Source organism: Pristis pectinata, chromosome 20 (assembly GCF_009764475.1).
Source record: "Pristis pectinata isolate sPriPec2 chromosome 20, sPriPec2.1.pri, whole genome shotgun sequence".
In the NCBI taxonomy this organism is placed as follows: domain Eukaryota; kingdom Metazoa; phylum Chordata; class Chondrichthyes; order Rhinopristiformes; family Pristidae; genus Pristis; species Pristis pectinata.
In genome coordinates, this window is record NC_067424.1 from 19873828 (window position 1) to 19897225 (window position 23398).

Genomic DNA, 23398 nt, shown 5'->3' on the forward strand with positions numbered 1-23398 from the left:
ATTATTTAAAATAATCTATGGAGCACTTCTCATACATGTAGTAAACATTATCATCTAGACTGATCTGCAGCAGGCATTAATTATTTTCCCAGATTGGTCTGAGCGTGGTCTATTTGTGTGTTGATGATGCAAAATAAAGAATTCCTTCTATTTTTCTGCAAATTAAGTTATTTTTTTTATTTTTACTCTTGCTTGGCCAATCCATGTTGTCAGGATTGAATGATATTCATTGACTTGTAATGCCAATTTTTTGATGTGGCTTTGTGATAACAGTAAAATGTTTTGTCATTGAAGCATTTGAACTTTAAGTGCATCTAGTTTGATGTCCACAAGATGCGATTAAATTAAATGAGTGAAGTGAATGAAATTATATGCAAAAACTGAGAAATTGAAGTGGTTGCAGGTGCATTCAAGTTTTGCAAAGAATTCTTAAGCAGCATTATTACAAAATGAGCAATTGAAGTTGATGTGCTGCAAGTAATATAAAACATTAATCATTGCACTTATCACAATTGCTCAATTTTATATGCAGATCAATCAGGCTTTCTCATTTTATTTAATCTTCACTTTCATGGAATCATACATCTTTGTAGTTGGGAATGGAATACTTCTGAGAATTCTATTTGTGTAACTTGTAACATTGATCTTTACTGTGCCTAATTTTTTTTGTGGTGGAGAGAAGATGGTGTTCTTAATAATTTAAATGTACTTAACCAAAACAATTGAACATCTTTTTCACACACAAGATGCATCAGACTATATATTTAGAAATGATGTGGTCTCCCTCCAACCATCTCATTTTTATTTCCATTTTAGTATCAGGGTATATGAATTCCTTGTTTGCTATGTAAGCAGACCTGAGTAATTTGAATTTTCTTTGTGTCCATTCTTGTGTATATATTTTGACAGCTGCTGAATTGATCATTAGTTTTCCACTTTTTAACCATCCCTCCCCACCTCACTGTTTTTATTCCTCTTTAATTTTATCTAACACTTCTATCGATGAACCTCCCTTCATTTGGAGAGGATGTAGACAGAATTTAACAGGATGCTGCCTAGATTACAGGGCATGTGCTCTGGGGAGAGTTTGGCCAGGCTTGGGTTGTTTTCTATGGAGTGGTGGAGGCTGAGGGGAGACCTGATAGAAGCTTATAAGATTATGAGAGGCACAGATAGAATAGACAGGCTGTGTCTTTTTCCCAGTGTCTATATTTCTAATACTGGAGAGCATACATTTAAGGTGAGAAGGGGTGAGTTCAAAGGAACCGTGCGAGGCAAGTTTTATTTTACAGAGTGGTGATTGCCTGGAATGTGCTGCCAGGGGTAGGAGTGGAGGTAAATATAATAGAGGCATTTAAGATGTTCTTTGATAGACACATGAATGTGCAGAGAATGGAGGGATGTGGACATTGTGTAGGAAGAAGGGATGACTTTAGTCAGTTGTTAAATTACTAGTTTGATTAGTTCGGCACAACATCATAGGTCGAAGGGCCTGTTCCTTTTCTATGTTTCATGTTCCCCTCTTTGGGACAATATGCCATCCCAAATGGCACTCTAGTCCTTCAGCATTTCTTGAATTTGGTTTTTCCTGTGCTGTCATGTTAATCTTAACTATCATTGCTCAGCCTATAGCTTCCTCCTTTATTTCTCTTCATCTTTTGTAGCTCCATTTAAGCCCTCATCTCTGACTTTGCTGACAGCTACCCCAAGTGATCAGTCTTAGACTCTTGTAAAGTACCGCAGCTAATATGTTAACTGAGGGCAAATCCTACCACATTCCTGTTCCACTGACCCATCTGTTTGTTATACCAGTTGATCATCCATTACTGCCCTTTTCTATATTTTCAAAATCTCTGCTCACTTGTCAACAAGGCCCTTATCACCTGTTTATTGTCGATCATTGTTTTAATATTGTAGCTTTGATAGCAAACTTGATAAGGGATAGTGATACCTTCTTGCTAACAGAAGCCTACCTGCCTATCCATAGCTTCCACTGTGTGCCCAGTCTAAACTTATGTGGTGTCTGTGTGACTCTAAACAACAAAGATCGCACCTTTGTCTCTCTTACTCTAGTGTCACACTGTTCTCCTTTGAGATTATCACTTTGGTTTGCTCTTCTCACCACTCATTTAAAATTGTCTACTGGGACAAATGAGAAAAACAGTTGTTGATTTATTTCTTCACTTTATTTAAAGTGCAGGAGGGAATTGGGTTGATCTCTTTTAAAAAAAAATTTGCAATTTTTTTGAGAAAATTATTCACTTACCAACTTGACAGGCTGATTATGTAAATGGAACCAGAATATTTTGCAACTGTATACATAGTGAAGTAAAGAAAATATTCGAGACACCAGATGTCTCATATCACATAACTGTGGCTTTTCTCTGTTGTTTTATCTCTGTTGCCTATTTACTGCTGGAAAAACATAGACCCCAGTCTTGTTATGTATCCAGAATAATCTCATTTGGTCTTTTCCTGCGTCTAATTTGTGTACATAGTTTGGCTTGCTTTCAAAACCAAGCCCCATGCTTCTAATTCCACTTTTGTCTCTGTTATGTTTTTTATCCCTCTTAGGAATTATGGTGATAGGAGGAGTCTGATTTTTCCCCTTTTCAGGTCATCTGCAGTCACTTGGTGCCCCACACTGTTTCTTCCTTTCATTTTGACAAACCAATACCATGCCAGTTTTCTCACTGAAGTAGTGTCTTCCTTAAGAATTCACACACAGTGACACTATCCTCAGTGAATTCAATTGCCATCTCCTCATTAAATGCTTCCCTCAGATAAATTCCTTTCTAGTTCACAGCCACATTTTGTTTTCCAAAACATCTAGAGTCCAACCACCCAAGGACCCACCCCATTGAGAACCAGTTATGGATGCAGAGAGGGAGCCAGATCCATCTGAGAAAAGCACTTTGAACTCCTCAATGGTCTGCATCTTTAATGCAATTGCCCTTGATTCCATCCACAACAAACTCTCCATTTCTATATTTCTGTTATTTCTATACTTACTTGTTTCATCATACTCCTTACCTATCCCCACAACTACCATTAATGAGATCATCAAGTATTCCCTTGACTTCACCCCAATTCATAGCCAGTCCATTAACCCATTACCTTTCAAAATCGGTGTTCCACAGTGTTTTCTGGTTAAGCAGCACATTGATGTTGAAGTTCTTATTTTTTTTAAGTTCCTCCATTGGTTTGCACCTTTTGATTTCTGTGTCTCCTCGAATTGTCTGGCAATGCTAACATTGCTGCATATCTTGTGGTACCTAATCTGCTAAATTTGCTGATGCCATATACTTCTGGGCAGTAGGATTGAATTGAACTCATTTGCCACTAGCTGGTGAGAGATGCTTTCTAAATAAAAAGGATTGCCCCAGAAGGAGAGCATGCACAATTGCGGGAGGAAGCTACTTCAGTGATCACATTAGGGAGTCATTCATTGATATATAATAATCAGTACCCAAGTCCAAAGAAGAAAATGACTGCAATTTGTGTCACATGTGCTCCCTCATCTGATTATTGTTGTACTATGATGTTGGTAATGATTGATGTGTATGAGGGTCCCTTAGTTTTAATTGCATGCTCCAGAAGAAATGTGTCTCTTTGTTAGGGAGTGCCTTTTTCAAATGTGTTGCCAATTTAAAGGTTTAACTATGGCTGCTGACCTGGGGCATCTGCTGGGTCACTTTCTTCTTCTCCTCTTGCGCTTGCTGCTTTTCAGACTCCGCTGATAGTTCTTGGGCTCTGGGGTACTTCTTCCACTGGCACCACCTGCTGCCTTGGGCAAGGCTGTGTAGCACACAAAGTCTCCACAGTTGCTTGGTGCATATTGCAGATTTCTGTAGACAGATGCAAGCAATAATCCTGCAGTCTGTCTTTTCACCTCCTTTTGGATGTGATGGAACTTGCTGTCTCTGCCTCTTTGTTAGGCCACATGGGTCTTCCCAGCCCAGAAATTTCTCTGTGGTAACAAACTCAGTAGTTAGCATCCACAGTTCAGCAGGAAGGTCAGTAATCTTATGGAGCAGGTGCTGCTAGTCCTTCGCCCTGAACCTCACATCTCAATGTTGAGCATCCACACTTCACCTTGGGCCTCAATACCATCCCTCACCAGCAGTCTCTCCACACCGAACAATGAATAATTTCTTGCTGTGGGAGAGTCAGCAGAGGGCACGCCAAGGTCCTGGCACAGCAGTGCTGTCAGTAGTGCATCTCTATATGTAATGATACAATGATCCTTTTCAGCCCCGACTCCATTGGCACTTGTTCTTGGGAAACACATCCTGAATGCTCAGTAGGGTATTAGTGTACTAGTTATCTACAGGGAAGTGTGATACACAATCTTTGTTTAATGCCTTGTCATTTCTTTATTCCCTACTGCAGTTTCTTCTTCTGCCCTTCAGGAACCAACAGTGATCTTTGCTACTCCTTTGGAGGATTTTACAGTCTCATCCTTCAATATTTTGTGCTAGATTACTTGCAGTTTATCTTCTCTATCTATATTAATTTCATTGCTGGTTTCTTAATTTCTCCAATTCTTCAGGCTGACTGCTCAACTTGGCAATATCAAAAGGATCTTTTTGTCTTGTATTTTGCTGCCTTTGGTCACAGTGATATCACGTATCCGATAGTTTATTGAGGAAAGTCTACAGCCTAAAATGTTAACTGTTTCTATTTCCACAGATATTCCCTGACCTGCTGCATGTTTCCAGTATTTTCTTTTTTTTTAAAACAGATTATCAGCCTGTGCAGTTTTTTTAAATTCTCATATTTGCATAATTGGTTTTAAGTCAATGCTGTTGTTTCCAACTGAATTGCCTATTGCTGAATTGGAGATGCAAGGTAGTCTTATGGGAGATTCGAGGGTGAGAAAATATTTCAAGTAAAAGCCTAGAAATTTTACTTGCTGACATTTGGCCAGGACCTTTCCTGATGCCAGGGGAAGATTGGTACAAAAGCACATCAGTTCCCTTTGTGTGGGCTGCAGAGCCAGCCGGCTTATGTCCATTTCCAACCAGATATCTACAGCTCGCCAGTCTGAGTTGTTTCTGCTTTTCAATAACAGTTGTTCTGAGAAACACCAGCTCAACTCTTGTTCCAAAAAATTTGGATGCCTTGATGATGGAAGCATTAAGCCTCTAGTACAGTCGAGTTAGCTATGACAGTGCTCTTACAGTATATAAATTCTGTGGCCAAGGCCATTCACAGAAACAAGGAGGAACATCTATCAGAATAAAAAGTCTTGCCTTAAGGTTTTGGACTGGATTTTCTTGTTGACAAAAAAACTCAAGCACTTGCCACTGACAGTGAAGGAAGTTCACATGACAATCTAGCAATAATTACAGAAAAAGCAAAAGACCCTTTGACTTGTGTTGTGAGAAAAGGTTCTTTGGGGTCTCAAAGGTAGAGGACTCTGGACACAGTCTTTGAAGTTTTTGAAAAATGATTTAATCACAGACAAACGTGGGAACAGAATGAATGGGAACGGATGCACACGTACATGCGCACACAGGTGATCGCGAAACGTGGGGAAGTCGCAACGGGGGTGAAGTGTGTGTGAGTGCGCGCACACACACACACACACACACACACACACACACACACACACACACACACACACACACACACACACACACACAGAACTGGTCATAAATCATCAGGGAAAACACAATACGATGCCTGAACATCCTAACTCTGGACAAGCGTCGGCTCTATGCTACCAGGAATCTACTTAGGACGCTCCTAAACCTCTGTGGAAGTGCACGCTCGTACCAATGGTCCCTTCGGCGTGGTTTCGACTCCTGCAGCAATCAAAAAATAGAGAACCACGCATATGTGCCATTCTTTATAGTGCTAGAGAGCTGGGTGGAGCCAGTTCAGGTAATTCAAAAGGCCCAATAGGTCATGGCCAGGTACAAAAGGTGTGTACAGTAACCAATGGTCAAGAGTGTGTACTAATGAGTGGGTAAAGCCAGACCTTGATTGACAGTGGTGTCGCTTTCGGCCCGTGCTCAATGGTGTCACGTGACAATCATGACCTTTCACACTACAACCTGACACGTTAACTGTTTCTCTTTCCACAAATACTGCCTGACCTGCTGAGTTTTCCAGTATTTTCTGTTTTTATTTCAGATTTCCAGCATCTGCAGTTTTTAAAAAAATTTTCAACAATCTAGTAGTCTATATGTGGACTTCTCCATTTTTGTTGTAAATTATGAAGCAGAATTTGGTTTCAGAAGCATTTTGATAATTTGCACAGTAGTGTATGGGCAGGCATGGTAGTGTAGCAGTTAGCGTAACTCTATTACAGCACCAGCGACCCAGGTTCAATTACGGCCACTGTCTGTAAGGAGTTTGTACATTCTCCCCATGACTGCATGGGTTTCTTCCGTGTGCTCTGGTTTCCTCCCACACTCCAAAAGACATACGGGTTAGGAAGTTGTGGGCATGCTATACATTGACGCCAGAAGCGTGGCGACACTTGCGGGCTGCTCCCAGAACACTCTACGCAAAAGATGCATTTCACTGTGTGTTTCGATGCAAATGTGACTAACAAAGATATCTAAGATATTGTCATGGTGTCCCAAAATATTTATTAATCTAAGATACCTATGTGCTATTTTACTGGAGATGTTAATCAAACAGGGGTTTGATTAAAATTGTAGAACTGAACTTCATGCTTAAGAATCTCATGCTTTTACATTTGTTTGTCACGGTGTTGTTATGCAGGACTTTGATGTTATTTAGTTGTGTTGGGATAACAGAAAAAGTGCTGCTCAGTGGATTATGTTGCAGCAGTAAACTTGTGTAACTTCTGCATTTCTTGATTGCTGACTTGGCTTGTCTTTTAGGAAAATCCATTAAGTAATCAAACCCCTTGGGTTTTAATGTGGTGCAACCTTTGCACATTGCCACATGTCTGACAGGATCTGAATTACTTGCAGCATATTTGATTATAATCACATTTGGCCTTTTGTTTCATCCTTCCAGGGATTTATTTTGTAAAGGCTGAGTATTAATAGTGTAATTAGGCATATCCTATAAAATGGAACCAGCACTTGTTCCTTATCCCACATGCCAGGAACTATTACTCATTTTCTGCCTTTTCCTACAAGGCTTAGAACTAATTAGAGCTATTTAGCAGCACTCACAGAGTTCAGGCTTTTTATTATCACTCATCAGCCAGCTGTGATTGAGGAGATTAGTGCTCAAAGATGTACAGACAGTTACTGTGTGAAGAATTTTAGTTGAAATAAATTTTTGAATGAATTCACGTGCTTAATGAAAACAATCTCAACCACAGTTCAGTTGCATAATCTGACATTCTACTGTGGAAGAAAAATAAGTCATCTGTATGTTATTTCTAATATTGCTACTTCTGTGGAAATTTGTTGTTCTATACCGAGAAAATTATGCATGATCTGGAACTGTAATGTAACTGTAATCTTGTGCTTTGGATATGAAGCCTTATAGATGATTGAAAGACTTTGGGGAATCAGAGGGTGAGTTGCTCACTCACAGGATACCTGGTGTCTAATTTACTCTCATGTCCTCTTTTATCTTTGAGGCTGATCCTGTTAATTCATTGGCAACCATCTGGATGTTGCTGGTGGGAGACTCAGCAGTGTCAGGTGCACTCTTATTGAAGAATATTATTGTTTGGCATTTGTGTGCTAAGTGTATTACCTGCACCTTACCAGCTCAGGCCTTAATGTTGTTTGGGTTATACTACATGCCAGCATGGAATTGCAGAAGGATTTGAATATTGCGTAAGCATCTGCACACATTCCTACTTTTGACCTTACAATGAAGGAAAAGTATTGATGAGACAGCAGAAGAGGGTTGGAAATAAAAAAAAACAGCAGGATCTCAATGGATCCACTTTAGAGAAAATCTAGCGAAAGTCTTCTCTGGTGCAGATGGGGTGTTTTTGGGACTTTATTCTGTGTATGGAATATTGATAGATATCTCGGATAGTATTCAGTGCGACAAGAGAGAGGGAACAGAAAATGAGTCAAAGAATCATGATTTCAACCAATTCATGGACATGACTGTTTAGTTTTGTTTTGGCCCAAGGTTTTGTACAATGTTCTTTTACTCTTTCCCAGTTGTCATATACACTCTATCATTTCCTTGTGAGGCTTTAGTTATAAATGGTCTTATTATTATAAGTGATGCAATAGCCATAAGTAAAACAAGGAATTCTGATTGTTAAATGTCTTGTTTCTTATGATGTAATCTGTATTTAAAATTTTTCAATGTGTTTGGTATCTGGGGGAATAGGAAATGGCTTTTTTCTTTGACTGACTGTGCCTAGGAAGTGTAAAAGGCAAGTAGATTTGAGAACCCATTCTACTCATTCACTTTAATGTCTTCATTTCAATTGAGAATTAAGTTATAACAACCAAACTGATACTGTTTTCTTTATTGTGTAAAATAATGTACACCTTGAGCTGTTATTTTGCTCAAAAGCCCGAGAAAGCAAATGTTAATCAATAAAAACGATTACACTTCAACTCCACTCTTTATTAGATGGAAAGTCAGAAACCTCAGCTGACAGAACAAATTAGATATGATTTTTTGCATTTCGTCAAATTTTTAACACACTGACTTTTCAAACTAATGTAATATATCATAGCATGTGTTCATACAATGTCACAAAGTAAACTATCCTTCACTCTAGGAGTTTTAGTTCATCAAAATGGAAACATGTCTGTGACCATCCACGAGAATGGATGTTTTCAATGTTCATCTCCCACATAATTTGACATAATGATAAAAACATCGCAGCTATTTTCTGCTGTTTTGTGATTTGTATGGTTGTACCTGCCTGCAATTTAAAAAGTTACTACAAGACCTGTTGACCATCTGTAGAGGACCTCTAAAGCAATGGTGCAGATTTTAAGGTCAGTAGTGAGGAAATGATGCTTGCCATTCATCATACTGACAGCTACTTAAAATCATTTTGCAAAGTTTTGAGTCTGATTTAAGTTTTCAGATATTTTATTGTTAAAATTATGTATAGAAAGATGTAGAGATAGAAAGATGGAATTAAAAGGAGATAAGAGAAGCACATAAAGTTTTTAAATTTTGAACCAATTAATTCTGAAAGATTGAGTCTCTATTCTTGTCAAACTGTATTAATACTACAGAGCTCATTTGGCAATAATCATGACTTATCAATTGAAAATTCTTTGCAGTGGAATACACAGGTTCTAACTTTTTGCTGCTTTTATTTTAATAGATAGCTGATGGGTAAGAATAGCAACTCCAAGCCCTTGTGTGGATTTTAGTGGCCTGTTCATTTGTGAGATGGAGGTAAACTACAACTTGTGGAGAAGCAGGGTAATTTGGACAACGTTCAGATTTCTTCATTTAACTGCACATCCTTGTGCCATGGAAATTGTTGTCCAGTTTGTTTCAAAATGGTGTTGCTGGTAACCTTGCAGTTATTTCCAATGCATATTCTGGGGCAGCATATTCTTATTGGTTGAAATCATTTTGCTAATTTTTAAATATTTAAGTTTGCTGCTCAAGTCATTGACCATGTCTATTTATAAGATTCATCTTCAAATGATAGAAATAAACAACAAATCACCAGTGGTTTAGGCATCCGTACTCTGCTCACCCCTTTTTTCCATTTTATTGCAGACAAGTTAGTCTTGCATAGTTGGAGGTCAGAACTTGGGACAGTTATATAAAATGCTGAAAATATTCATTAAAGGAGCATATATATAATTAGACAGCAGTGCTGCTCCACTGGCAGGTTAGGACCCCTCCTCCCCGGCTTCACCCCCCCCCCAAAAGGGAGGTGCAGGAGTGGGAGTCCTTCACATTAACTTGAGACCCCACGGATATCATGAGATAGTTAACATTGATTTAAAAACAAACGTATTGGAGCTCTTCTGAGAAAGAATCTGTGGGTGAAGTACCAATTGGTTGAACTATCATTTAGATTTGAAAACAGTGTGGGGGTTGGGAAATGCTTGCAATGGAAATTGGGGATTGTGGATTGAAAGGAAGCATAGTAAACTGAATGTTTAGTAAAATAAGCATAAGCAATTTTGTGGGGTTGCCTCCCAGATGCTTAACAGGCTTCTATATGTCCTGATGACATACCCAAAATTCTTAATACATTAGATAGTAAGGAATAGACATTTGAAAGTCAGGATTCCTTGTTTTAATAATGGAAATTGCATCATTTATAATTATTAACTTTTATTTTTAGCTCTCTATTTCAGTTATTTTTAATCATTGGGATTTGCCTCACAACAGAAAACAATCCAAATTTCCTCACTTCCCTGTGTGGACCTGTCCAGAATTTCATCTTTTTTTCTTCCTGAGCCTGACTTAATGCTGTCCACTAGTATCTCATCTGGCAACTACTTGAGTACATATAGTAAAACGTCAGTAGTAGTGTGTTTTTTCAATGTGGAATATATTAGTTTCATTCTTTTTTTAAACGATTCAGTTTTCATTCATTTTGGGTTTTTCTTTAAAAGCAAATGTATTTACTATACTTTATCAATGTTTGGTGGTGCAGATTTCCCAGCTTCATTAATTTTTTATGCTGCTTTCTCTGAAACAGAGAAAGAATAAGATGAGATTGACCACCCAGCATTGACTCAGGCATGGAATTGGATACTCCAAAATGCCCTTAGCCTGGTTTATCACACAAAAGTCATGGGGACTGGTTACTGAATTGGAAGATCTTTCACATAAACTTGTCTGATTGAGTCTTCTTCAGCTTCTTGCCTTATAGACAACGTACCAGACTCCTCCACATTTGCTGGGAATATCCTGTCCATTGGCAGGGCAGACTCACCAAAGGAGGGAGCAGCTTTAAGAATCCTCAACATTGATTTGAAACCTCATGGAGTCTCATGGTATCAAGTCAAACATGGGCAAGAAAACAACTTCCAGATTACCACCTGTTGTCCTTCCTCAGCTGATGAATCAGTGCTCCGCCATGTTGTACAATGTTTGAAAGATGCATTGAAAGTAACAAGGGCATACTGTATTCTAAATAAAGGTTTGAAAGTCCTTGGATGGCAGTCATTGACCAAGCTTGCTAACTCTGAAGGGCTGAACTGCCAGTTTGAGTTTGTGCCAGATAGAGAGTGAACCAATAGAAGGGTTAGCCTACCAAGATCTCATTCTCACCAGTGTGTTTAATGTCATTGCTGTAAGTGATCGAAACACAGTCCTCATGGAGCCAAAAATTCGCTTTTCACACAGGGGCATCCTTCATCATGTTGTGTAGCACTGCACTGGTGCTAACTAGGATAGATCCACCACTGGCCTGGCAGCTCAAAATTAGGCAACTATAAAAGTGCTGTAGGTCATCGGTAGCAGCAGAATGTACTCTCCCACAAACTGCAATTTCATGCTTCTGAATATCCCTCATTCTGTGAGTGCTAAAGACAATGCTAAACGATTCGCAGCCATGTTCAGCCAAATTTGCTGAGTGGCTGATTCATCTCTGCTTCCTTCTGAGATGCTCATCACAACAGAAACCAAGTCCATGGAATCAAGCTGAGGAGCTATGAATTGAACATTGTGCAATCATCGACAAATATCCCTCACATCTCTGTGGAGGAGGAAAACCTGCAGATGTTGGAAGCAAAACAAAAACAGAATGTTTAAGGCAGCATCAGCATGGAGAGAAACAGAAGCATCGGAACAAGTTTCAGACATTTCAGATCACTACACTTCGGTTAGGGCCAAACTGGTGTTTCATAAGTGTCTAGCAGACCTTCCTTGTGTGCATACTCGATGCTTCCATTTATAAAGTCAAGGTGTCATGTTCTCTAGTTTTAACAGCCTTCTCAATTTGTTCTGTCATGTTCAAAAAGTTGTACACCTGTGTTGTTTCTTCCCAGTTCCCCACCACCATAAGAGATTTCCTTCCTCTTTCTATATTTCCATCACAATAGGAGGACATCATTCATTCCACTGTCTCTGTTGGCTCTGAGAGCAATCAGTTCAATCTCATTCCCCTACTTATTTCCTTGTAACCTATTCTCTTGCTCTCATGCCCATTAACATCCCCTCTGATTCTCCTGTATATTACAGTAGGGACAACTTACAATAGCCAATTATCCTGAAAATGACCATGTATTTGGGATGTGTGAGAACCAGCAAACTCCACGCAGACAGCACCCGAGGTGATAATTGACCCAAGCTGCTGGAACTCAGACAAATGCATTATCTGCTGTGCTACTGTGGCTCTGTTCAACCTCTTTACAATTAAACTATTTTGTTTATTAAGCCTCTTCTCATTCTTTTTACCAAAGTGAATTGGCTCACAGTTCTTTCCGTTAAATGTAATCCGCTGTGTGTCTGCCAGTTTTACCAACCAGTCTGAATGAAGCCTATTCCTCTCATTCTCATCATTTCTTCTGCAAATTTTGAAATTAACCTGGATTTAGATTTTCAGGCACATGAATATACATCACCTAAATACCCCCGAGGGACATTGCTGTATACTAGTTAATCTGGAAAACCAGACAGGCATGGACTGCTGCTTTTGCTGAGGAGTTGTGAATAGAATTGAACATTGTACAACCAAGAACAAATATCCTCAGTTTCATGTACAAAACTGCAGATGTTGGAAACACTCAACAGGTCAGGCAGCATTGGTGGTCTTGATGTTTTTCCTCCTTTTCCAACTGTCCTGTTCTCTCCAACTTAATATCTGTTCCCTTTCCAAATTGTTCCCATTCTGATGAAAAATCATCACCTTGATACATGAGCTCTGTTTCTCTGCCCATAGATACTGCCTGACCTGTTGAGTATTCTCCATCACTTTAAAATAATACCAAAATTTTTCTCAACATGTTTGGCTTGTAATTGCTCCTCTGATCACTGTCTCCCTTTTTGAATAAGGTGAAACATACAATCTGAAACAAAAACAAATGCTGGAAGAATTTAGGCAGAGAATAAAGGAACCAGTTAATATTTCAAAAGATTATAGCACATCTGCAATTTACACTTCCACTTTCCTCAATGCATCCATCTAATCAGGTTACTTGTCTTTGAGAACTGCCCTCTTTGTCTTGTATCCATTTTAATTTCTTTACTCTCTCCTCCTCTGCTGTGACATTGCGAGCATCATTTGTTAATGAAGGTAGATTCAAAGTACATGTGCCCTTTTGCTCAAGAGGATAATTTTGTGCTGAATCAGCTTCATCTGTTTTTGTTTTGACTACTCTTCTACCATAAGACTTTAGTAAAAAGAAATATCATAAAAAGAAATACTAATCAGTCCTCATCCATGCTCATTGCCCTGTTTATTTACTTTCTCAATTCTCTGCCATACATTTTGTATTCAGCTTTGTTCTATGGTGACCTAAGCCCCCTTTATCTGCTTCCTTTTAATAATCTCCAGTAAACATATTTACTGCATTGGGAAACTTATCAGCTGTGCACTTGTGTGACCATTGCCTGTACTTTATCCGTAATTCCAAGATATTTTCAGATAATGTCAAAAACCTCTGAAGTGGTTGAGCTTTGCAGAATTTTTCCTTACTATTGACTATTCATTTGTAATATTTAACCACATCAATTTTATTGAAAGTGGGGATTTACTATGTATCTGTTTTGGATGTGTTTACTTCAACTTTTGGACCAATTGCAAATTCGGTACTCAAAATTGAATGAGTAATCAATTTTCACTTGAAATCTCAAATTATCCAAGCTTACAATATATTGTAACATGCTTAAATTTATTGAAGTGTGCTTTATAAATTGTTATTTATACAGTTGAGCTCGTGGACTGCAAGTTCATCTAAAATCTACATTGCATGCTTTTTTTTTACAGATCTTTGAACGAATTCTCTTCATATGGGCCATTCGACATCCAGCAAGTGGTTATGTTCAAGGAATTAATGACCTAGTTACTCCTTTCTTCGTGGTATTCCTTTCAGAGCATGTGGGTAAGTTTATGTCATTCGTCCAGCTTGATTATAGGGTTGTAACCCATGAATACAGAGAGTAAATATACCTGAGGTACATGGCTGCCTTTCTTATTCAGGAGAACTGAAATAATGAGGTAAAGGCCAGCTGTTAGACTACATTCATGGTGTTATGTACATGGTATTGTCTCCATATTGACCAGAAGCTTTCAAGATACTGGAGAAAATGGAAGAAAATTACAAGGTACCAGAACAGTGAGGATTTTTTTTAAAATGACTGATGAGGCTTGATCTCTCTTGAAAAGAGAGAGCTGAAGTTTTTGAAATATGGAAACAGAGTTGTAGAGGTGTTCTGAACTTGAGTCATGAATAAGACATTAATCTTTCCAATAAAGAATTTGGAAGAAATTACTTTATGCAGAGAGTGGTTAAAGTGTAGAACTTGCTTTCACATAGAGCATTTGAGGCAAGGGGAAGCTAAGGTAAGTATGTGAAGAGGAAAGAAAGAGAGTGACTCAAGGGTACTTTGAAAGTGAACAATAATTAGAAGTGGTGATGGATCTTTTAAAGAAGGCAAATACCTTATTTTCTTTCAGAAAAAAGCAGACATTTTCATCTTGAACTGTTGCTAAATGCTTGGCTGGAATAAGTAGTTTAACCTAGGAGGTTGCTTTTTTGCTTGAAGAAGGAACGTCACTGTAAACCTTCATGCAAAATAAATTTGCTAAAATTCCTCCTTTTGAAAGGAAATGGTCATTTCCACTATTACTGACAATAGTTCATTTTCAAAGGGGTTTGGGCTCAAGGGACAGATTTCCATTGATTGAATTGCTGTAAAAAAAACTGTAATATTTCTGGTTGGGAGAATCAACGTGTAGGGACTCGTGCAGCCCACTCACTTTCTGCTGAAGTCCAGGATAGTTTTCAAGGTAGGAAAAAAGAAATCCCCTCTGACAAACAACATTGCCTTCTTTTAGGGATAGACTTTTAATGTTTATTCATTTTTAAGGGAAATGAGGTGATAGGGAATGTATCTTTTTACACCAGGAACAAGCACATCACTGGATCCTCGAAATAAAACAAATAGGATATCTGGTTTTGAAGAAGTATGTACTACTTGAGTTATGGGAGCAGTAGGATGATTACATGCTAATCTAAGGAAAGTGGCTAGTCATATGTCTGATAAGTTAATTCTTGGACCTTTTTTCAAATCTGTCTGCTTTTTACATTAGTGAAGCGCTTTGTTGGAGGTACTCTGGTGCATAACAAACTTGCAGATTGTAATCCACTGCAAGACTGAGGCAAAAATGAATATATTACATTTTTGTGATTCAATCCCCATTTTAAAGTGTGTATTTTGTTCCTTTTTTTATCTTTTATATTAACTGTGATTAATGTAAACTAGGAATTCAGGAAGAAAGGACACAGAAATTGACAAGATCATAAAAAAACTTTGTGATGTAAACTAAAAACGTAGATGTTGCAATACTGAGATATACCACAATTGATGGGATGAAGATTCCAATATCATAGCCTTTTGTGAGCATTTACTATTATGAATGTAGAGAGAAGAGTTTCAAAGAGGAATAGTTACTACATCGTATACCAGCAAGAAGTAAGATGTGGCATGAGCTCAGACCTATGATGTATAATTTATTATAGACAGCATTTTTGAGAGATGTATTTCACTATTTGAGGACCCACCACCCCCACACACTGATAAGTGTTCATCTATGCATGGTGTAATTCATGAACATGTTTCCAAAAATGTTTTCTATGTCCACTATTGCAGTTCTAAAGTAGATTCTGGAACTCTACCTTCTAGATTCATGCTAGGTTCCAGAGACTGGCTGAAAACTCAACATACATATTATCTTCAAGTAAAAGGGTAAATTGGATGATGAGCTGGGATATAATTTTAAACATGCAGTAAAAATGAAAAGAATGGTGTCTGAGCAGAAATTAAAATTAAAACTATTAATCCTACAGGGGCTATACTCTGCCTCCTCTTTGGAACTGAGGCTGGGCAAGTGGTCTATGTCTCAGTGAGGGAACATTTTGGGATGAGTAAACATAATTTTATTAGTTTCAAGATAGTTATGGACAAAGGTAGGACTGGTCCTCAGGTTAAAGTCCTAAATTGGTGGAAGGCTAATTTTGATGGCATCAGACAGAAACTTGCAAAATTTGATTGGGAGAGGCATTTTGCAGGTAAAGGGACATCTGGCAAGTGGAAGGCTTTTAAAAGTGAGATAGGGCTAGTATGTACCTGTTAGAGTGAAAGGCAAGGCTGGCAAGATTAGGGAACCTTGAATGATGAGAGATGTTGAGGATCTGGTCAGGAAAAAGAAAGGGATATGTCAGGTAAAGGCAGCTGGTATCAAGCAATTCCTTTGAGAAATACAAGGGATGTAGGACTACACTTAAGAAGGAAATTAGGGTAAAAAGGGGTCATGAGCCATCCCTGGCAGAAGGAGAATCCTGAAAGATTCCATTGGAAAATTAAGGACCAAATGGTGTCGAGGGAGAGAGTAGTGTGGTAATCTATGTGTGGAGACGCAGATAATGGGTACGGTCTTAAATGAATACATCTCGTCTGTATTTACTGTGGAGAAAGAAATGGAAGTTAGTGAATTCGGGGGAGGGAACAGTCATTTCCTGGATCATATCAACATTATGAAGGAGGTGGTGTTGGAGATCTTGAAATGCATAAAGGTGGATAAATCCCCGGGGCTTGATCAGGTGTATCCTAAGATATTATGGGGAGAAAATTGCTGGGGCCACGGCAGAGATTTTTGTATCTTCATTAGCCACAGGTGATGTGCCAGAAGACTCGAGGATGGCTAATGTTGTGCCTTTATTTAAGAAGGGCAGCACAGACAAGTCAGGGAAGTGCAGACCAATTTGCCTCGTATCAGTGGTGGGAAAATTATTGGAAGGGATTCTGAGGGACAGGATTTATTTGCATTTGGAAAGGCAAGAACTGATTAGTGATGATTGCTTGGCTTGTATGTGGGAAATCATGTCTCAAGAATTTTATTGAGTTTTGTTTTTGAAGATGTGACCGAGAGAGGATTAATGAGAACTGGGCAGTAGCCATTGTCCACATGGACTTTAGCAAGGCTTTTTACAAGGGGTGATCCAGAAGGTTGGAATGCATGGGATCTAGGGTGAGCCAACAAATCAGAGACAAAATTGGATTGGTGATGGGAGACAGGGGGTGGTAGTGGAGGGCTGTTTTTCAGATTGGAGGCTTGTGACCAGTAGTGTGGTAAAGATTGGTGCTGGGTCCTTTGTTGTTTTGTCATACACATTAAGACTTGGATGAGAAAGTAGGTGGCATGATTAATAAGTTCACAGATATCACCAAAATTGGTGGTAATGTGGACAGTGAAGAAGGTTGTCTAAGGTTACAACAGGATATAGATTCAATAGTAAAGTGGGCAAAAGAATGGTAGATGGAATTTAACTTGGACAAGTGTTGCACTTTGGGAAGTTAAACCAGGGCAGGACATGCAGAGTGAATGACAGGTCCCTGGGTAGTAGTGTTGAACAGCGAGACCTTGGGGTACAAGTACATAGTTCCTTGAAAGTGGTAACACATATGGACAACATGTTGAAGAAGATGTATGGTGTGCTTGCCTTCACTGGCCAAGGCATTGAGTATAAGAGTTGGGATGTCATGTTAGTGTTGTACAAATATTAGTTAGGCCGCATTTGGAGTATTGTGTGCAGTTCCGGTGGCCAGGCTATAAGATTAAGCTGGAGATGGTACAGAAAAGATTAACAGGGATGTTGCCTGGATTGGAGGGCTTGAATAATAAAGAGAGATTGAAAAGCCTGGGTTTGTTTTCCCCAGAGTAAAGGAGGCTGAGAGGTAACTTGATAGAGGAATATAAAACTATGAGAGCTGTGGATAGGGTATATAGCCAGTGTCTGTTCCCCGTGGTAGGGGTGGCTAAGACTAGGGGGCATAGGTTTAATTCGAGAGGGAGATTTTAAGGGGATTTGACAGAGTTGTTGGTATCTGCTATGTGCAGCCAGAGGAGGTCATGGAGGCAGCAACAGTAATGGCATTTAAGATGTATCTAGAAAGGTACTTGAGTGAGCTAGAGGAATATGGAATTAATGGAAGCAAATGGGATTAGAAAAGATATGCATGGACACGGTGGGCCAAAAGGCCTGTTTCTATGCTGTACAACTCAATGACTTTATATCGTTGGGGGTTAAAGAATTTGAAACCATTATTCCAGTAACAATTGGCTAAATTTACCTGAACAAGTTATTTATCCTTTCACGTATCCCACAACAACCTTTAAATTCAACTCACCAAAAAATATTCAAGCTTCTATTTTTTTTATGCCAAGCAATGCCCAATAATGATGACAATGATTTGGTCTTTAGCAACCATAACACTAATCTGAAAAGAAGATCTACCATAGTGAGTCCTTGTGTGGGTCCTTTTCAGAAATAAAACTTAATTGCTGTCATCACAATAAAAAAAATATTTCTGTGGTCAATGGGACCAACTTCACATCTGAAGTGTAATAAAAAGAACATTCTGGAAATGACACAAAATGAATAACAGCACAAAAAGCCACTTCTATGACTAGAGAACAGAAGATTTTTCATTTTCTTTTTTGAAAAATACACAAAACAACAGATCTTGAGAAATTTTCATTGGGTTTGTAATAAGATGCAGGTTTTGTTTTGTGTATTTTTCAAAAAAGAAAATGAAAAATCTTGAGGTAATATTGAACAAACTGTGGAATACTTATTTTGTTCAGCCACAGTTGAGAAGGTCAGTTATCTGTCTTATGTCACCAGGCTTGTAAGTATTATTTTCAAGAATATTTGATGCCCAGTTGTGTTGATTTAAAGGGCAAAACTTAGCATTTGTATTCTGTGTTCTTATCAGGCTCGGAAGGGGAATTTAATTAAATTCCACTTTGTTTTACTTGGGGCCTTTTTTTTAAGAGGCGAGTGGAAAACAGCAAACTGGAACTGATTTTAATTTGAATGTGAAAACCAAATTAGGAAATGAAATCCAAGCTTCATTTAGACTTGAAATATGTTTTACAGTCAAAATAGCCATTATTTCTGTGGAAGTCATTCAGAAACTTCAGGTGTAGTTAATCGTAGTAATTTGTTTGTCAGAGTTGAATGACGTGATGTTTCTCACACTTGCAGGGTAAACAGAGCTCTGCATAAAAATGGACAAACACTAATTTTCTATCTCCTACCTTTTTAACTATTTGTTAAAGCCCAATTCTTACTAAAGCTCTGGAATTATAATTTTTTTTTCCAGGATCTTATTCCTTCATACTTCAATTGTTTGAGGTTTTATATACAAGTGTTTTTCTATTTACTTTTTCTGTCTTCCTTTTTTTTTGTCAGCCTTTTTTTTTCTCTTTCCCATTCTTTATTTTACTCTCTGAAGCTGGATTCACAAAATATAATCTGAACCAAGAAGTTGAAATAATGAGCAGTTCATTTCAGCTGATACACCTTCACTTGCCTTGTTCACACACTTCCTGGTTGACCTGTAGAGGGTGCCGCTGCATTTCTATTTCCCATTTGCAGCAACATCCAATGCAAAACTAATGGACATGGGTTGAAACTATTTGTTTGCCAGCTGCAGAAAATTCTGGCCTAATATCTTGATCATAAGCAAATGGGTGCTAACAGATAGATAGTATAATCATCATTTAATGCCTTATCGACTGATGAACAATGGAGGACAGAACAAGAGTTACTGAATAATATTCATGAGGGACAATGCAGTGATGAAAATACAATAATATCTGAGATAGGAATGGATTTTTATGTTGCTTTTATAACTATCTGGTGAAGGTTTCCAATCTAGCAGCTGCTTCATGGTCTTTACTGATGCTATTGAACTGTCAATAACTTTCTGGTTTTCAAGTTCATTGTCACTCTCAATCTGATGCATTATTATCACAAAGATTTTCTGTAGATAAGGCCCTACAAAAATTAGAGCTGACATTCACAATTTATGTTTTTTTTTAAAGTATTTTATAATGTATGGTCTGATATTGTATGCTTACCTGATCTATAAATCTAATTGACTGTGTTACAATTCCAGTCTGTGGTTTAGGTCTTCCTGAATTATTAACTTTCAGTATTGACATTATCCCTCCTCAAAAATACCTGAAAGATCTTAATATTGAAATATTCTTCGAGTTCACGGTTAGCGTAATGTTATTACGGCGCCAGCGACCTGGGTTCAATTCCGGCTGCTGTCTGTAAGGAGTTTGTCTGTTCTCCCCCTTTCTGCGTGGGTTTCCTCCAAGTGCTCCGGTTTCCTCTGACATTCCAAAAATGGGCAGGTTAGGAGTTGAGGGCATGCTATGCCGGCACTAGAAGAGTGGTGACACTTGCGGGCTGCCCCAGCACATTCTCAGTAACGCAAAAATATGTATTTCACTGTGTATTTTGATGTACGTGTGACTAATAAATAAATATCTTATTTGACTTCTAAACAAGAAACGTGAAAATATTTTCTTATAGCATGTAGTTCTGTCCAATATTACAGTAATTACTTTATAGGATTAGTAACCAAATGCAGTGCTTTTCTCATCTCTGTGGTTACCACAAAATAGACATAGTATCAATGCTGGCATTTCTGGATGTGACTGGGTAGTAAAACTGTGAAAGATAAGGTTAGAAATAAATGTGCAACGAATTTCTAGCCTGTTGTGTGAACTTTCATAAATGGGGATGTTGCTGTGACCAGTGTTCCACATATATGTTCATACACTATAATTGTGAGTGGGCACTCAAGTAAATGCATTTGTGTTGTGGTAATAATGACTTTCTTATTTCCTATGGTAATGTTTTTGGAGGGTTCTTCTGAATAGTATCCCCATTGTTTTTTTTTTATCCTCCTCTTATTGGGGCCAGTTTTAGACTTGCACTGACTGAAAGGTGAAAATTGCGTTTTGAAAGAAATCTAAGGGAGAAGTTAGCAGCTGACTGTGGGGGGGGGGGGGGGGAGAGGCCGGGAGAATTAGCAAATATGTTTATTTGCAGCACCCAAAACTAAAAACAAAATCTGTCATTTACAGTGTTTGCATTGCTCAAGGTTTGTCCTGAAAAAGCAGAGGTTCTTCACTGGATGATTAACTGTAATTTTTCACCCACTCTCTCATTAACTTTCCACCCATATCATCTGCAATAAGTAAACATTTTTGTCACCAAACTGAAATTATCCATTCAGCTGTTATTTCCCCACTATTCTAGTGCTTCCTTTGGTTTTATCCCATTCCTAGTAACCTGTGACTGTCCAGTTTTCCCTTCTACCCAACATGCTGGTTGACATTGTAAATAGCTTCCCCTTCTTAAATGCCATCTGCCTTTCTTTCAAAATTTTGTCAATAGTTTCTCTTCAGTAAGGAAAGACCTCCCAATTTTTCTAATGGTGCCTCAGGGCCTCTTAGCCTCCTTTTCCTTGCCAAAGTTCTTGAAGCTGTGTTTGCCTCTAAATTTGTACATTGGAGCAATTCAAACCTGGCAAAGCAATCAGATTTCTGTTTCAAATGCTGAAATATCCCTAACTAAAATCACACAATATTCTTTGTGACTATGTCTGTGACCAGAGTACATTTTTCAACCAATCTTTGACATGGTGACAGCAGCATCCCTTTCCAAAGGCAAGCTTTTGTTGTTATGTCTCACCCTGAATGGCAGAGCAAATGACCTGCTTCCAGGCAACTATCCATCTGTGCCACTGTGCAACAGACTGAGAAGGTGAAGAACTAGAGGCCAGGCTGACTTGCCTTCAACCTCAGGAAACAGTTCGCTGATTCTGGATTGATTGTCAGAAATGGGTGCAGATGTGATGTGTGCCACATTGAAATAAGTTGGCATTTCATATTTATTGAGAATAAACTTTAAAAGAACCCCATTGTTTACATAATAAAGAGCGATCTTGTGTACTTAACATTATTTAATATGCAGTAAATGTACTTATGGCAAATAAAAGCCTGGATTGTGTCATGCCAGTGATTTATTTCTAAGTTTTATTGCACCAAATGTGAAATTGGACCCGATGCTTTAAAGTGCAATTAGGTGAGCACTTAACAATGCCACTCATTACATACACTCTGCACATTTTTGCCTCTAGAAACATAAATTGAAAGTCAAAATTTCCTTGCTATGATCATTGTGGAACAGTCTTAGTCAAACTAGGAACACATTGTACTAGTTTGTTGCTTTTCTTGCTATTTGAAGGGAAACTCTTCTGAGATTGGTAGACCTGACTGCAGGTTGCTCAGACACCTTTCTGCAGAGGATACTTAAACTGACTGTGAATGTTGTCTCTTGCATTTTTCTGTTAGATACTCATTCTGTTGGTGGCACTGCATTACGGGAGGTGTTATGGCTATGACTGGCTACTCAAGATGGGTCAGTGACCTTGGGAGCAAGGAGGTTAAGACATGCTCGTCAATGATGAACAGACTCTCAGGAATCTACAGTGGTAGCACATTCTACCTCGAACTTCCTTGTGTACGATGTATTTGCAGGCTTGGGTGTTCGAAGTTTGTCATCACTGACTTAGGTGATGTTCTGACAGAAGATCTTTGGCCATGCTCTTGTGGTAGGACTGTGCTGTCAGGAAGTCAAATTTATTTTAATGCTCAAGTTTTTCACTGCAGGATATGTTCAAGCAGTCACAGCAGACCTCTGCCATGGCTCCCAATTTGTTGCTTACTGCTGCAATCTGAAATATCACTCAGGTACCATATTCTTGAAACAATGATTTCATCTGCTTTTATTTCAATGAGGATTAGGTGGCATCTCAGACACTTGAATTTACCAGCACTTTTAGTTTCCCAGGACCAAAGGGAGTAATTGAGCTCTACTAGAGTGGCTTCTGTTATTTTCTGGACCTTGCCATTAACAGAAAAGGTTTCCACTCCTTCAATGTGCAATTTGTTGTGGATGATGAAAAGAATTTCAGGGTGGTGAATGCCATTAAGCATACATAACTCCTTCATCCTTGAGGAGTCCGCATAGAGACACTTTATGTGACCAGTACTGCCCTGGAGAATGGATCTTTCATCCAGGGATCCACTCCATCCCTGGTTTCCTACATTCCTGCCACATCAGCTGAGCATTGATACAATAAGAGCCATACAACCATAAGAATCATAGTGGAAAATGGCATTAGCCTGCAGCTGCCAACAGCCACTTGCAGAGACTTCATTATCATGTGCTGCATGTTGCATAACCTAACTAATCAGACTGCAGCCATTGCTGGAGTATGAGTGGCATGGAGACTTGGATCTTAAAATTAGTATAGTACACAAATCATCAGCTTGGAGAGACTGGATAATGCATAAAATTTCCTTACATCCTGGTGTGCAAGTCTAAACTGCTTTGACTATAGCACAAAAATGAATAATTCTTTTATGACATAAATGGCATGCTACTAAATCAATCCTTCCTGA

General features: G+C 38.5%; 1 protein-coding gene across 6 annotated transcripts in view; it reads left to right on the plus strand.

Annotated features, from left to right (window-relative positions):
- Positions 1 to 23398, plus strand: part of LOC127580978 (TBC1 domain family member 22B-like) — a 260989-nt gene that overhangs the window by 100821 nt on the left and 136770 nt on the right. For all 6 annotated transcript variants that reach the window (XM_052035004.1, XM_052035008.1, XM_052035005.1 and 3 more), the window contains one exon: positions 13832 to 13946. In XM_052035004.1, coding sequence (XP_051890964.1) covers positions 13832 to 13946 — 115 coding nt within the window. The remainder of the gene's footprint in view (positions 1 to 13831; positions 13947 to 23398) is intronic.